This window comes from Hippocampus zosterae, chromosome 3 (genome assembly GCF_025434085.1).
Source record: "Hippocampus zosterae strain Florida chromosome 3, ASM2543408v3, whole genome shotgun sequence".
In the NCBI taxonomy this organism is placed as follows: domain Eukaryota; kingdom Metazoa; phylum Chordata; class Actinopteri; order Syngnathiformes; family Syngnathidae; genus Hippocampus; species Hippocampus zosterae.
The window spans coordinates 5472411-5489064 of record NC_067453.1 but is presented as its reverse complement, the minus strand read 5'-3'; the positions used below and the strand labels follow the sequence as shown (position 1 = coordinate 5489064).

General features: G+C 40.4%; 2 protein-coding genes across 4 annotated transcripts in view; both read left to right on the top strand.

The window, feature by feature from the left end:
• calb2a (calbindin 2a) overlaps positions 1-3447 on the top strand; it is a 33428-nt gene extending 29981 nt beyond the window's left edge. For both annotated transcript variants that reach the window (XM_052061011.1, XM_052061010.1), the window contains 2 exons: positions 1901-1972; positions 2965-3447. In XM_052061011.1, the coding sequence (XP_051916971.1) occupies positions 1901-1972; positions 2965-3081 (189 nt within the window). In that variant the 3' untranslated portion in view covers positions 3082-3447. The remainder of the gene's footprint in view (positions 1-1900; positions 1973-2964) is intronic.
• Positions 3448-7191: 3744 nt separating this feature from the next.
• Positions 7192-15461, top strand: syt19 (synaptotagmin XIX). 2 transcript variants are annotated; one of them, XM_052060951.1, is made up of 9 exons: positions 7192-7435; positions 8646-8858; positions 8954-9027; positions 11395-11451; positions 11700-11882; positions 12569-12718; positions 12979-13098; positions 13987-14098; positions 14187-15461. In XM_052060951.1, exons 2-9 carry the CDS (start codon positions 8654-8656, stop codon positions 14492-14494), a joined length of 1209 nt encoding a protein of 402 aa, XP_051916911.1. In that variant the 5' UTR covers positions 7192-7435; positions 8646-8653; the 3' UTR covers positions 14495-15461. The 2 variants fall into 2 exon arrangements, with proteins under 2 accessions (XP_051916911.1, XP_051916910.1); XM_052060950.1 differs by having other exon boundaries at positions 7194-7435; positions 8651-8858.
• Positions 15462-16654: the final 1193 nt, after the last annotated feature.

The following is a 16654-nucleotide window of genomic DNA, read 5'->3' as shown; positions in this document are numbered from 1 at the left end:
CAGCCAATAGTACGTGTCGTACCAGATCTACACATTAATTTCTGCGTAGTCTCTCTCTAGTGTTGTTATTTATAAAATACTCTATTGACATTATAATGGGAGGCCGTTCGACCCTTGCTTGTCAGTGAAAGTAGACCTACACAGCATTGCACCATCGCTGTGTTTCAGTGCAATCAAGCGGAGCAAAATAATGATGGGTTCACCTATTATATATACTTGATGTACAAAAAAAAGTTCCAAGTTCACTTTTGATGGAAAGTGGTGACTGTTCAATTTAAAATGAACCCTGGAGAAAAAATAATGTGTCCATATCATGCAAAAGATCAACTTAATGTCCACTAAATCGAACTTGACCAAGATGAAGCCGTTAGCCGACATCGTCTGCTTGTGCTTGCATGTCAGATTCAAGATGGAGTGTGAATCGATGACAGTGTTTGCGTGTTTGGGGGACAAATGGAGTGTCATCATCCTGATCTAAGTACTGCTTCAGGAGTACAAACTGCTGCTGCCAGTGGTTCTGGAACAGAGCACGGTGTGTCTGGTCCGTTAAACCGTAACAAGGCTCAGAGCGAGAGCCCCAAATTAAGTCTCGCATGCGTGATGGCGTGCAATGATGGCCGAGTGCTACACACATTACTTGAATTTCTCACGACTCTCTGCTTGGCCAGATGTCTCCTCAAAGGAAAGTACAGAGTTCTCTTTTATCAGGTACATTTAAGTCAAGAAACTCCAAAAACATCTTCGTAAAGCAAGGAAGTACAGCTTCATTCAGTTTTCATTCTTTCTTCAAACAGAATAAACAGAAAATGAACGCAAATTATTTTGTGCCGATTTTTAAAAAATGGTCTTGATTTTTTCTTCGTGCAGAAATCATTTCTAGGTTTCATTGTAGCGATCTCTGTAACATCTTAATTCAGCATATATTCAGTGGTGAGCATGCCATCAATACTGACCTAAGGTCCGTCACGGACGAATGACGGGAAACCTTGAATGACGCACTGTTTGCGGATTAGTCACAAGCTACATCACAATTCTTTAACTGCATAACACTTCAGTTCTTCAACAAACCTGTGAAAGAAAAACAGCTCATTTACAAATCCCAACTGGCTACAAGAAACTGCTGTTTTGTTTCGCGTGCTTCTAGAAGAATTGAACACTTAGGCTGTTGAACAATTTCAATGCAACTTGTGAAGAATCTTCTGACAGGATACACAAAATTATTGGACTGTCCTTGCCCCAACGGCCACAGCTGGAATCCGGAGCCAGTCAATCTGGAAGCCAGTTGAACCCTAATACGGGTTCTTTTGGTAGTCTGTAGATACTCCCGCCCCCTTCTTTTGTCCCCTGTTGTGGCTCCCTGGTGCAAAACAGCTGTCTATCATTTTAGAGAACGCTGACGTTGGGTCTGACTGCACCATTATGGATCATGGATAGTTTTAGGAGAGACAAGAGCAGGAGAAGCAGGAGCAAACAATGACGGACCGATGATGACGGACTGGCAGACCGGTGAAATTTATCGACAGTCCTAAAATAGCATTGATGAACTATAATGTAGTGATGACGGAAGTGCGGTTAAAATAATGACGTCAGAGTGACGCACTGAATTAAAGTTTTGGTTCATCTTGAAATGATGATGACGATGACAATGATGGAAAGGTGGACCGGCCCCGGGCAAATGATGGACAGGCGCAATTTACTGATGCATCCACCTCTGCATTTATTCATGACGATTTTTTTTTTCAATAAACAATGAGCATTATGTTATTACGCATTCAGTGTCATAACAAAAAATCCTGAAGTTACCCAAATAACAGTTCTTAAGCAGACATATTATGTATTTGAAAATATTATTGAAGGTAAGGATTAAAGCGGCACCTGTGTTTCTGCTTCCTTGTTTTAGGATGGGAATGGCTACATTGATGAGAAGGAGTTGGACGCCCTGCTACGAGACCTTTGCCTGACAAACAAGACGGTGAGGCAAGAGTTTTGTTCATGGCCTTATCTGCTTTTGATGTTTTGCACTTGACAGCAGCATTCCCCAACTTCTTTTAATCCCCAATTTTGCTTTCAAATCATCATGTTTTGACAGATGGGCAAATTTTATATATATATATATATATATATATATATATATATATATATATATATATAAAATCCTGAATACTACTCACCATTTGCTTTTTTCCACTTGCTTGATACACCTGCAGTGAATGGTAAATAACAGAAAACTGAGATGATTCTTATCTATTGAGATATGAATTATTAAAATGACGGTGGACAAACAAACAAACACAACAGATTCTGGTCAAAGCAATGAATGTAACTACTGCTGTCATAGAACCTTGACCACTGATTTTATACTATGTTCCCAGTGGCCACAGGAGCTCGTTTTGCCCACAACGTAATGTGCTTGGGAATTTATTTAGTTTTCTGCTGTATGCTTTGGCTTGGAGTCGGAGGGGGCACCAAGCTCATCAGACTCGGCAATCCGTTAACTTATACACGTCACGACACATTTTTTGCACAACATAATCTTAATGTAAGTGTTGCACTAAGGCGACTCTTCATTTAATTGATCTGCGCTGACGCTTTTGTGGACTACCCCTTCATTGGTCTCTTTTTCTATTGGTCTACGGACATGGTACCATAAAGTCCCCACAAGTATGTCTGACTCACACAATTGCCTCATGCATCACCAGCCAAACTGGCTGGTATGTTTTTAACAGCACCCGCCGATCTGAGTTTTATCCCGCATTTGGGGTTTGGGTTGGAGGGAAGTTGGCAGATTCCTGGAGGGACGAGATAATCGATACCACTTACATTTCTTGTACAAGACTGCAACTGCTTTTTTTTTCCCCATGCAGATTTCAGTGTACCTTAATTCTGTTAACACTATTGTGTCGTGACAAGTTTTTGCACCTTCTACTTTCCTGAGTCAGTCCTACGCTACCTATCACCCTACAGGAGGCAGACCTGAAGAACCTGACAGACTACAAGCAGAGCATCATGAGCCTTTCTGATGGAGGGAAGCTCTACCGCGGAGAGCTTGAAATCATCCTCTGCAGGGAGCCAATTCAATGATTCCTGATCCTTTCTTCGTCTGTATGATTATGTCTGCTCTGCCTACCCTGCTCTCCCAATTAAGCACTCGCTTCCTGCTGCCTGGCAAAAAAAACATCAGGTGCATGTGCTGGACCTCCCATCTTCTCCTAAAGCTGCTTCCGAATAATTGACAAGTAAACCATTGGCACACGATAGCTCTTCTCTATTTACCCCTTGTTTTCTGCAACCTGACCTCTCGAACCTTATGTGATCGTTTCTGAACCATGCAGCAAGCCCTAACATTCAATTTGAAGTCGTTTGACGCCACGACATGATTTTAATTTCAATGTTTGTTTTTGGCCAATGCTGTTAACTGAAAATCCCAATAAAACTCTTCAACATGAATTCATATTTAATTATGTTTGTCTCGAAGACAGACACTTGCTTAGTTTATAGTCAGGGTTTGTTAGTACCCTCGTTGTCATATTTATTACTTACACAGTGCCGTAGATTGTTTAGAATTGTATTGCAGAAAAATACATGCACAAAATAAATAAAATAAAAAATAAATAAAGGTTTTCTTATCTTGTCTTAAAACAAGTACACGAGTGTCACAGTGGGGCTGTAGTAAACTTTCCCAGGAGCGTTTTTTTTTTTTTTTTTGCTTTGAAGCTCATTATGAACCGTTGTTTAAGATTTCGAGGTGCTGAATACTTCGGAGACCTCCTCAACTCCACCAACACGCCTTCCTTAGAGGAAGCAGGGTCTGGAAACTCTGGGGTAGGCTCTCCTATCGCTGAGGTTGAAGTCACCAAGGTGGTTAAAAAGCTCCTTGGTGGCAAATCCCCGGGGGTGGGTGAGAGCTGCCCGGAGTTCCTCAAGGCTATGCATGCTGTGGGGTTGTCCTTCCATCAGGAAGTCAATTCTCAGATTCAGGAGGGGCAGTGTGTTTTTTCTCTTGACCATGGAACAGTGGACCAGCTCCACACCTTGGCAGTGTCTTCGAGGATGCACTGGAGTTCGCCCAACCAGTCTCCATGTGTTTTGTGGACTTGGAGAAGACATTCGACCGTGTCCCTCAATGAGTTCTGTGGAGGGTACTTTGGGAATATGGGGGACCGCACCCCCTGATACAGTCTGTTCGGTCCCATACCACCGATGTCAGTTAAGGCATTGAGAGGGTCCGCTTTGGTGGCCTCAGTATTGCATCTCTGCTTTTGTAGATGAATCCTCCTCGATCCCCGCACCCTGCCCATCACCTTTTCCAGCTACTCCCCTCAGGCAGACGCTACAGATCCATGCGCACCAAATCCAGTAGACACTTAAACAGCTTCTTCCCTCTAGCCATTAACTCCTTAAACAGTCACTGACGTAGTCACTCTTCTTGTACTACAAAATGGTACTACAAAACTACTGGTTACTCTAAAATGGGTCAATGATTTTGTTGTTTACGATGATACTAATGCAGCTTGTTATACCGGAGACAAATTCCTTGTGTGTTCTACATACTTGGCCAATAAACATGATTCTAATTCTGATTCTGATTATGTGGTGCTGTTGGCTTCTTCAACCAGAGCTCTCCAACTCTGAATGGAGCAGTTCACAGCCAGTTGGGATGAAAATCAGCACCTCGAAATCTGAAACAACGGTCCTCAGTTGGAAAAGTGCCCTCTCAGGGTCGAGATAAGATTTTAACCATAGTGGGTTCACGAGTAAGGCAGGATGGAGCGGGAGATCGACAGGCGGATCGGTGCAGCGTCTGCTGTGACGTGGACTCTGTATCAGTCTGTCGTGCTGAACAAGCAGCTGCGCCCAAAGGCAACGCTCTTGATTTACCGGTCGATCTAGGTTCCTACCATTACCTACCGTCACGAGCAATGGGTTTTGACGGAAAGGATGAGACTCCGGAGACAAGTCTCTGAAAGGATTTTCCTCCGCAGGGTTTCTGGGCTATCCCTTAGAGATAATGTGAGAAGCTCGGTCATCCGGGAGGGCCTCAGAGTCAAGTGCGCTTCTCTTCCACATGGAGAGGAGCCAGATGAGGCGACTCAGGCATCTGATTAGTATGCCTCCCGGAAGCCTCTCTGGTGATAAGACCCAGGACACGCTGGGGAGACTATGTCTACCAGTTGGCCTGAGAACACCTTGGGCTGGGGAGAGGGAAGTCTGGGCTTCCCTGCTAAAGCTGTTGCTCCCACGACCCGACCCCGGATTAGCGGTAGAGAATGGATGGATGGATGGATGGATGAAGCTTTGATAAAACTCTAAGAAACATTAATAGAGATTAGGTGCCAAAAAAGGGTTCTTGGCTGAGATGATGATCTATAGATGGCAGGATGTCGCATACATTTTTTTTTTGTGTAATTGAGTTGACGTGCTTTTAAAGTCTGAATTATACAGCAGGCATACGAGCTCCCATTTCACAGTGCAGCTGAGGCAAATCCACATCCATTAATCAGACATATTTAAATCTTTATGTAACATAGAGATGCACAGGAAAAATGTCCATCACTGGAAATGTGATGAAAATTTAGCAGCTGGGATGAATTGTGTATTTTGTCCGTGACAATTCAATTTTAACCAGGTACTGTAATCCTCAATACCAAATTACATAATTCCAACCAGCTCCTACATTTGATCAAATACCTAAATGTAACTCTAGAAAGTAAAAGAAAATGTAGCAACATTATCAAACCATATTCATTGGTAAACTTCCATGACCAAGCATCAACAGTCAAATGCAGTAATGCATTTACATTCCCTCAAATCTAAACCGATCAAGTGATCATAATCATAAAGCACTGGAGATTTTGTGACAACTTTGCTGAAGCCAATGCGTTGAAGCAAACTCTGTGAATATACTCATTGCATTATTTATTCACTGATGATACGCACCCTGTTAATTCATTTGAGGTTTATTGTGAAATACTGTATGCATTAAATACATGATTGAAAATGCCTGAGCCAATTTTGTGGACTGAACTTGTAACACAAAAGCGCACATGCAAATGTTGGGACTTTAAAAAGAACATTTTGATTCAACAGTAAATTCAGCCATTACCTAAAGAATTTTACACATCACTAATTGTCAGACATTCACTCGTGAATTAAGAAGCGTATAGAGAAAATATCAAATGTGTAAATGTAAAGTATGTTTGAAGGCCAAATATCCATTAAATAGAAATTGGAATTCCAGGAATCTCTGCAGTTTAAGTTCAAGATAGTTTTTTTGAAAATGTCTAAAAGCTTCACGAATGATATTCATTGGTTTTGAGTTGATGGCTCGAGAGAGAAATAAGTCCGTACTGCATGTGTCATGTGTTTATGTAGTGACACCTAGTGGGGGTAATTACACAATGGCAGTGAGAGTTTTGAGGATGTTTTTTTTAAGCTTTGTGTAAAGCGATAAAAATAAATAGTTAAAAAAACGACAATGAGAAAAGTATGGTAATAACCCTGCCAAATTTAAATGATTAAAAATATTGCTTGGCAATACAAAACATCTACCCATCCATGATTTGAACGGGTTATCCTCACGAGGGTCGCGGGCCTGCTGTAGCCAATCTCAGCTCCCTTTGGGCAGTAGGTGAAGTACACCCTGAACTGGTTCCCAGCCAATGGCAGGGCAAGGGCAGAACATTGACAAACAACCATTCGCTCTCACAAGCATACTTAGGGATAATTTAGAGTGTTCTATTACCTACCATGCATGTTTTTGGAATGTGGGCAGAAACCGGGGTACCCGGAGAAAACCCACGCAGACACAGGGAGAGCCTGCAAACTCCACACAAAAAGGCCAGAGCCTGGAAAACAACCCTTCATCTCTGCACTGTGAGGTGGACGTGCTAACCAGTCAACCACCATTAAAAATGCCTTTTGTGTTGACTTGTATTGTGTCTTTTAATGTGTTTGATAATGGCAAGCATGGAAGTGTGACCTGAACAGAGGAAGAAATCAGGAAGGGGGCAAACACATTTACATAGCACTGTCCCATGAGCAAATATTTTTAAACTGCCATATTTCCGGTTTGTAAATGTTATGTAAATGGAGATCCGATGGCAAAGTAACTTTTCAGACAAACAAAGGTCTGGCAATCAGGTTATGTTTAGCTTCCTAAATTGTCAACAAGATCTCAACGAACGAGTTTGCCCAGAAGTGGGTATGGGAACTTGTCTTGTCATTTGTTTGTATGAGTATGTGTTTGAAGAGCTTGCAGCAAGGGAGTGTGCCTTGTCACAAAGAATGAGGAAGAAGTGTGGATACGATCTCAGCTCTTTTCTTTAAGAAGAAAAAAAGGCAAAATTTTTCACAAAAAAAGATGTACGATGCGGTGGCAGCCAAGCAGGGTAAAGAAACGACATCCCTAAAATAATCTTCCTTTCTGGTGAATAAAGTAAGTATTTTTTTTACTTTCATTTTTGTTTTGTTTTTATTTATTCAGCTCATTGTATGTATAATCTCAACTTATTTATGTTGATTGGGACTTGCTATTTGCTTTAAAGTAGTCCGACAACTTGACTCCATTCAGCATACTGTGCTGTATTCGTGTTGGTTCTATTGGAAGGTAACTTGTGTAACCTATTACAATTTCGGACAGTCAAATGATCATTAAGAATACCAAGATTGGCATGGATGGATGGATGGATGCTGGTGATACATAAAAAAGTTTTAAAAAATGTATGTGTAGTTAAAATTGAGGAGCCAAACATTTGTATGGAGTTTTGTCCATTGGTTTCCTCCTTATGTAAAGTAAACAAATGCATCGGCCTCACCCGGTAACCAGACTGAATTTTGTCGCTAAAACCACATTGCTTTCTATTTGCCAGACTATTCTTCAAGACAATCAGGAAAGAACGTTTATAAGAAGGAAATGGTCTGGTTGACAACATTTAACTAGTTTTCACGTAATTTAATGACTGCCAGATATAAATGAAAATAAAATTAAATGTACAGCAGCAGTGTGGAACCGGTGGTTAGCATAATTCTGTGGTTAGGTGTGCTTGTGTGGGTCTTCCGGGGCTACTCTGTCGTCCTCCCACATTCCAGTAGCATGGAAGAGTGGCTTCCTGATGACACTAAATGGGCAAAAACAGCACATTTTTTCTAATATTGGCTCAGATATGATGGCACAATGGTATAAAAACTGTACATCCTTAAAAAAATTGAAAGTAAAAACTGAGTAACTTGAAATAGTTCACTATTCAAATGTAATTAAAAACTAACATTACCCCAGTAGGCTAGATCACAGTTTCTTGACAGACATCATTGAAAACAGTCACTGGGGAAATGGAGTTCACACTGGATGAGAGAAATAAAGGCAAGCCAAAACTGGAGCAAGCTACCCCTATGGTTCAATCTGACAATTTAAACACACATTTTAAAATGTATTCTGGTAGGTGCGTAGTGTACAAGGCAGAAATGTATTAAATTGTGTTTTCCAGAAGAGAGAACATCCTGTAACAACTGTAGTGCGTACAATTAAATTTTTTTTTTCAAGTTAAATTCTATTTTTCTGCTTCGTGTCAGGTCTGGTTAATTATTCCAACAACATTTGCTCTGACAATGAGCCTTGACACATAATCTTGCGTTTTCCTGGTCTGTAGCCCAGAGAATGATGGCGCTTCCATTGAACTATTTCACCTCTGGGAGGTTTCTATCATCTGCTGCAGCCTTGAAGTTCCCCTTCTCAGATGCAGTTAAATACAGCATCCTTGGCTTGTCAGTTGCTCTTCTTCTGGTGGCACTGGGTATCTTGGCCTGGCAGGCCAGTAGATGTTTCAAACGGCCCTCCGCTACAGCCCCTCGACATCGAGCAGGTGAGCACGTGCGTTAGATTAATACCAAACATTATCTGACATACTGTATATTTTTTTAAAAAAACAACATTTTTTCCATTTAATCATTCCTGTAGTGAATGGTGAGTTGCTGCAAACAGATGATGTATCTGACATTACAGAACAGTACAAAGGAATTCCAACTATCAAGGTGAGAAATCCCGGTAAAAGAAAACGTCATTTGACCTTCTTGGAATGGAACTTTTATGGTTCATATACTGTGCAATAGTGTACAGTACTTGTCAAATGTATAAACGAAAAGTGACCTTGCGACTTTCTGCGGACCTTTTCAACCGTAGTAATAGGAGGAAGATATAAGACTTAAGTGGTTGTTTGATTTGACACTTAATTGGTCAGGAGGCACCCCAGAAACACAACATTTGTATAGAAGTACCGGTAGTTACATAAAGAATTCATTCCACGATATGACCGACGGTTCGTGTATTAAGGCAAGGCAGATTTGTTTGTGTGGCACATGTACAACGCATTTCAAAGTGCTTTGTTTACATAACACACAAAAAGCATTCCAGAAAGAGAAAAGAAATTAAGATAATGCAAAATTCATTAAAAAAATCAACTAAAGTAATTTGAAAAGAAATAAGACTCACATAAACAAAAGTCAAGGTTTATTATGGGAATCGATCCTGACCCTAAAATGACAAGTTCTACCGCTTGAGCTATGCAGGAACAGGCACATATACCTGTACATGTACAGAAGTTGTTTCTGTTTCTAATATGGCAAACCTTTTGAGCAGTTGTTCTATGACATACAGTAGATATACCGTATAATCTATGTACGGTAACTGAAATTCAGGGTTGAAGGCATGAAGCTTCATTTCCACAAAATTTTTTTTCCACATTACCGTATTTTTCCTTTTGCGTGTTTGCCCATAGCTGTACTTAATTTGTCAGGCCTTCAAATTACAAGAATAATAGCTGCAATTCTGTTTACCAGTCAAAAAACAATAACAGATTGGAGGAAGCTCTGAAACAAAAACAAAAAAAAACAAAAAAAAGAAAGAAAGAAAAAAGAAAAACCCACCCTAGATCAGCATGGCTCTGTTGCATTTTCCTACCGTCATTAGCCAAATTCAAACAGCCGAACCTTTGCTCTCTGGGCAACCGGCTCTATTAAGTGAGGCAAAATACCTATCCCACGGATGCATTGGCTTAGTGTTAAATGGGCATGCCTGTTTGAAATGGAGGTGCTTACTAGTTATTTTTGAATGAACTCATCTAAACTTTTCTACAAAGTGATTTCTATTCACTTTTTTCATTGACATTAATCAGAATTATTTTTAACTAGTACAGTGTGAATCTCATATTTATGAACTTGAATTTATAAGTCATTTGTTTGTTTGTTTTATACTTTCACTACAGCTTTATTTTTGAAAACCTAAAGGAAATAGATTAACACGTGTGTGTATAAATGAGTATACAGTACACTGCCGGGGTCACTTGCAATCGAGGCAGACAAAAGCTGAGAATTTTGGTCCCTCACTTCATACTCGCAGCAGTTTAGGACACTGTAGGTTTTGACTCGGAGCAAGACGAAGCACCAAAGCTCCTCAAAAACAGCACATTGCTGATTTATCCATGCCATGCTACTACTACCTTTGCACATTATCATCTGAGTGTTGCCCTGAGGCGATTCTTCATTTCGTTTAACAAAGTTAACTCACACTCGTGATGGTCACGTTGCGAGGTGGTGGTGGACCCCAAAAAGCAGGCAAGAGGGAGGAGCAGGGTGAACTTGACAAATTGTATTAAAACAAGGAAAAACTAAATCCAAAACAAACACAGTCCAAAGTATGATACAAAAATCATGACTGATGCTAAAACATGACAGTGACCAAAACATACAATACAATACAATACATGCTGATTTATATAGTGCTTTCACAACAGCGGCAGCTGTAACAAAGCGCTTAACAAAACAGTTAACATAAAGTAAAATAATAAACACAACACATAACATAAAACACGGACTGCAACATGACTGAAACAAACCTGACAGCAGCAAACAATGACCCGACGATGAGTGGTCGGGCAGGAGTACTTTTAAAGAGCTAATGACATAACGACCAAGAGGTGTGCAGCTGCAGGGAGAGCCCTACAGTGCCACCTGTTGGTCAAAAACCCAAACATGACAGTGATGGTCACCGAGTGCCCCCGCGCATCGCACAAGACCCGATGCCCAAGTATATCTGACTTACACAATTGCCTCATGGCCACTTGGCCACTGGCCAAAGTGGCTGGTCAGTTTTTATCAACGCCCACCAAAATTTTGATCCACATTTGTCAGGTGTTAATTTCAACCATTGCAGGTCACCCATAATGCCAATGAGGTCAAACACTTTATGGAAAATGGATGGAATGAGTTTGTAATTTGTTATTATTTTGTGTGTGCACTTGCCTAGAAGGAGTGGTATTGATTCATTTGATAGGTACCATTTACGTGGACAGGAACGTTCATGAGAATTCTGGAAGTGTTCAAACAAATGTGCAAACTTTGCAGGTCGAAGATGTCGATACGGACATCTTGGAATCCACACAGGAAGCAGGAAATGTTCACGTTTGTATCAAACTTTTCTTACGTCTTCTTTGTATCTCAACTCACCAGACCACTTGACACTCATTGGGTTCAAAGGCAGTGCATCCTTAGTATGTTCTGTGTATGGCAGTCCTGTTGGGAAAAGCTGTTTGACATTATTGTAGCCTTATTATTATCATGACAACATAACATTTTCTTTTGGTCTAAATAACACATGCGATGAAAACAGCACTGGACTTATTTTCTGTCTCACCTTCTGTGGCCCACAGATGATTCAAGGATTGCTCCATTATTCTCTATATTATGACACGGAGCAGCACCGTCTTGTGGTTACGATCTTGGAGGTCGAGGGCCTTCAGCAGCCACGGCAAATCAGCAGCCTCCAGCTGTTTGTCCAAATGAAGCTTCTATGGATCGGATCCCAGATGGATGGGCCTTACATTGAGGAAGTGGTAGATCCTTGTCTATTACATTATTATTATTATCTTTAATATCTTGCATATTATTATCTTTAATATCAAATGAAATTGGCACCTGCCACCAATTTAAATTTATTTCATTTAAGAAATAAACGTAGGATACACACCGATGACGTGGATTTCCTTCAACCTTTGTGTGTTTATCAAACACTGATTTTGGGGGGATTTCTATCTTGATTGTATATTTTCTCTAAGTGTTTTATATTAAAATCGTAAAGTCCAAAGTTATCCAAGCTTAAATGTGCACAAGTAGATGCTCATTTGTTGAATTGCTATCCTGTGGCTGCCAATGGCATAGAAGACCGTAGATTTTGCATAATATTTGTAAAATGTACATAATTTGCATTGGTTTATTTTTACATTATGAAAATGATTCTTATACATGATCGGAGACACATTTGAGTAAATCTTTTGCATGATTGTCAGAGATCCTGGCAACATCTACAATAATCTCAAGTGAATTTCATGTACCATTTTGAACAGTTTATGGATTGGCTATGACTACGGTAATTTTGAATGTGGAACTTTTTATGAAATCAACACCTCTTAAAACAACCTCTTAAGGTCTACCATTCTCATGTCATTTTTGTTTTAGCAAAAAGATCTCCAAGAACCTGTTCATCCACTCCATAGTAACCTACTATCACTGATTCTGTTAGGATGAAGGGACACCACTTACTCTACGCACAGTGCTGCAGGACTGGCGGACTCGTATTGTAAAAGGCACCTGTAACCCTTTGTTTGGAGACCAATTCACCTGTCTTCTACATGACGAAAAGGAGCTGGAGTACATCGACCTCAGAATGGAGGTTATCTAACATACAGTACAAATATAATTCCACATTGGTACTACGATGAAATGATACATATTATTACTTCTTTCTGACATGCTATATTGTTGTAGTGATTTGATGATTTTTAAGAAAGATGATCGCCTCGGACATTCTATTGTCTGTATAGAGTATAGGCAATAATCTAAAAATCCAAACCCTCATATGTATGACTACACTTATTCCATAATATGTCTGACCACCATTTAATAACACCCCCATTTGTTTCTTTCTGTCAGGTGAGAGACTTTGATAAATTCTCCAGACACACAACATTGGGAGAGGTTAGGGTGCCTTTAAGACATCTCAATATCTCCTACCCTCTGGAGCTAAAAGGAAAGCTCAAAACTCCCCAAAAGGTAAAAATAAGCCTTACTCAAACAGACAGATACAGGTGAAACTGTCACATAGGCCTACTTGCATACACACGTTTGCATGCACTCAAATTCGTGTGTATGCAAGTTTAGGTTATGCAATGCTCCAACTGGGCGTGGCTGAAGAAGAATAAATTAGAGTTTGTTTTGCATGGCAGCAGCTTCCCATTGGTGTATGAATCTGTGCGTTAATGGGTGAATGTGGGACTTGTAAAGCGCTTTGGGCGCCATACGATGTAGATCAGAGGTGTCAAACATATGGCTCATGGGCCGGACCGGGCTCGCAAAAGTGTTTAATCTGGCCCACAAGATGATTTTGTGTAGTGTAAAAATACTTTAGGTACAGACAACTGAATAACCAGCCCCTTCAAATTTGCCAGATGGTAGATTTTACTTGTACGCAATTTAGTTACGACTTTATACTTATTTCACTGCATCTTTACCATAACCTTGACTATTCTAATATGGACAGTGAAGTGGAATGAGATGGTTATTTCGTAAACTTTTCATTCAAAATTTTAGCTGTCCATCCATCCATCCATCCATCCATCCATCCATCCATTTTCTAATCCGTTTATCCTCACGAGGGCCGCGGCCGTGCAGTCTTCAGGCAGTAGGCGGGGTACACCCTGAACTTGTTCCCAGCCATTCACAAGGCACACCTAGACAAACAACCATTCGAACACTTATGACGGAGATTGATTTAAAAAAATCTTACTTCCGAATATTGTTTGTTACAATCAATCAATCAATTCATACCTTTTGAAAATGACAACATCTGGCAATGATTCAAAATTCAGTTAGGAATGTTTTTACCATAATTTATCTAAAATATGTCTAAATGACATTTCTGTTTATACGATCAATCGGCAGGATCTTGTCGGGGAAATTCTTCTGTCACTGAAGTTTCTTCCAACTTCTCAGAGAATTGAGGTTGGAGTGCTGAAGGTTCATACAGTCCATAAGGAGCTGCATTTGGATGCAGGTATCAAACAAATAGGGATTTATCAGCTTTGATAACACAGCTTTGAGTCAAACAAAACGTTCTAACACACCTTCCTTGTGTTGTACAGAGCTCTATGTCAGGATCAGTGTACAGTGCAACCGGTGCAAGTTGAAGCATCAGAAAACCCCCGTAGTGGTGCGTGGCACGGTGACTGTCTTCAATGAAGTTCTTGTTTTCCCCCTGCCAGAATTTCCTGTGCAACAGTTTAAAATTTTGGTCTCTGTCTATGAGACTCACTCAAATAGAAACTTACCCAAGCAAATGCTTGGACAGTTAACTATGAAGAAGGACAATAATTCAGAAAGTGAACACTTGGACCTTATGCTGCGCTCAGTCCGTCAGCCCATAGCCAAGTGGCATGCTCTTCTTATCTGAGTTATGTCTCAAGACATCTTCAACAACCCGTCGATGCCTGCTGAGTTTTTGAAGTCACGTGGGTGACACTATTCACACACTACTTTGAATACAAATTTTCTTCTTGACATCCTGGAAAGTCTTGCACTCCTTTTAATAATATTTTGGAGGGATTTGTGTATTTTAAAGTGGAAATGAACCCCCAAATATTCTTTGCAGTAATAGTTTCTGTGCACCTCCATTATTCCAAATACAGAATATAGAATATCATGTTTATGGAATATGAGTTCAGCAACAAAATCGACCAATTTTTTAGAAATGTCAGCGGGTGGCCATTTTGCCACTTTCTGTCAACTGTCAAATGACATCACAGTAGCAAAGGGCTCAGTAAAGCACCAATCACGACTCACCTGTTGTTTTTTTAAGCTGAGCCGTGATTGGTTGTTACCTGAGCAAGTGTGATGTTATTTACGGTCAACAGTAAGTGACAAAATAGCCGTGCTCTGAGATGGATTAAAGACAGGTGGATTTTACTGCTTAACTTATACTCCACAAATACTATTGACATTTCTGGGGTGACTACACTTCTGATGTTCACATCGCTTGTTCTTTTGTGACAAGCCTTTGCTACACTCTTGTGGCTCAAAGGTTTGTTGCTATTAATATCAATGTCTATTTGACCCAAACCAATGCTTACTGCATTTAAATCACCACAATGTGTACTTTAAGAGAGGTATTTTGTTGATAAAATTGTAACTGGTGCCAAAAAAATTGTAATGGCTGTGTTATATGCTTAAAATATTGTTTAAATAAATTTTCAGACGTAAACATGCTTTTGAGTAGAATACCTTACTGAACATTGACAAGTTTTGGAAATCTTGCTTGTTATATAATGTACAACCAGACTGTCATATTATTGTAGAACAAAGAATAGAGTTTAGCAAACAGTAGGCTTCTCCTGAATAAAAATACAGCACTTGTTTTATGAGTTGTTGTTTGTTCCCTTTTATTTTGAAATTGTTGCATTTCTATGTCCGGTTTTAGCGTCTGTCTAGCGCCAAAATCGGTCCTAAAAAATCGAGCCCGACCCAGCCCGAGGGTATTTAAGCCCGATCACTTACGGTAACTTGATTTGCAGGCCCGAGACCGAGGCAAACCCGAGATTTCATATTTTAACTCACCTCGACATCGTATTCGTTTCCCTGGACACCTGAAACTAATGCAGCCTTCAATTACCTCAAGCGACTGTTCATCTCGTTCCTGTTCTCATCCATTCTGATATCTCACTCCAATTCATCAAGGTGGATGCTCCTAACTCTAGACTGGGGGCCATCCTCTCGCAAAGAAGCTACAAGGAACAAAAAGTACACTCCTGTGCTTTCTTCACCAGAAGACTATCTCCCGTGGAAATAAATTATGTCGGCAACCAAGAGCTGCTGGCAGTGGTGTCTGCTCTTCAGGAATGGAGGCATTGACTGGAAGGAGTTGAGGTGCTGGTGGCACGGTGGACGACTGGTTAACACGCCAGCCTCCCAGTGCAGAGGTGCACGTTCCATTCTGGCTCCTATGTGGAGTTTGCATGTTCTACCCGTGTCTGCGTGGGTTTTCTCCGGGTATTCTGGTTTCCTCCCACATTCCAAAAACATGCGTGGCAGCTCAATGGAACACTTTAAATTGTCTGCGGTGGGAGTGTGGGCTCGAATTTTTGTTCGTCTATGGGTGCCCTGCGATTGGCTGGCAACCATTTCAGAGTGTCCACTGTCTCCTGCCTGAAGACAGCTGGGAGAGGCTCCAGCACGCCCACGACCCTTGGAAGGATAAACGGATTAGTAAATGGATGGATGGAGTTGAGGTCCTGTTCCAGCTTGAATCATTTTCTGTTCATCTTTTTCATTTTGTTTTTAAAATTTATGTTCATAAAATGTTCAACTACTTTTCACTTTTACTTTTCAGTTTAAATGCTGTAAAACTGACAAATGGCAAAACAATGTATAGAAACCCTATAAAGGTAAAGATTAAATGAAAATTCTTCTTCAGGAACAAATCACTTAAAAGATAATTGTGTGGTTTTACTGTTCCTAGAAAAGGCGTATATCTCCAGTTTCTCCAAGTGAAATTAAATTGACTATCTTGAGATTATAAGATCAGGTTGTTAAAAAATATACTGTCAGACACAAAAAA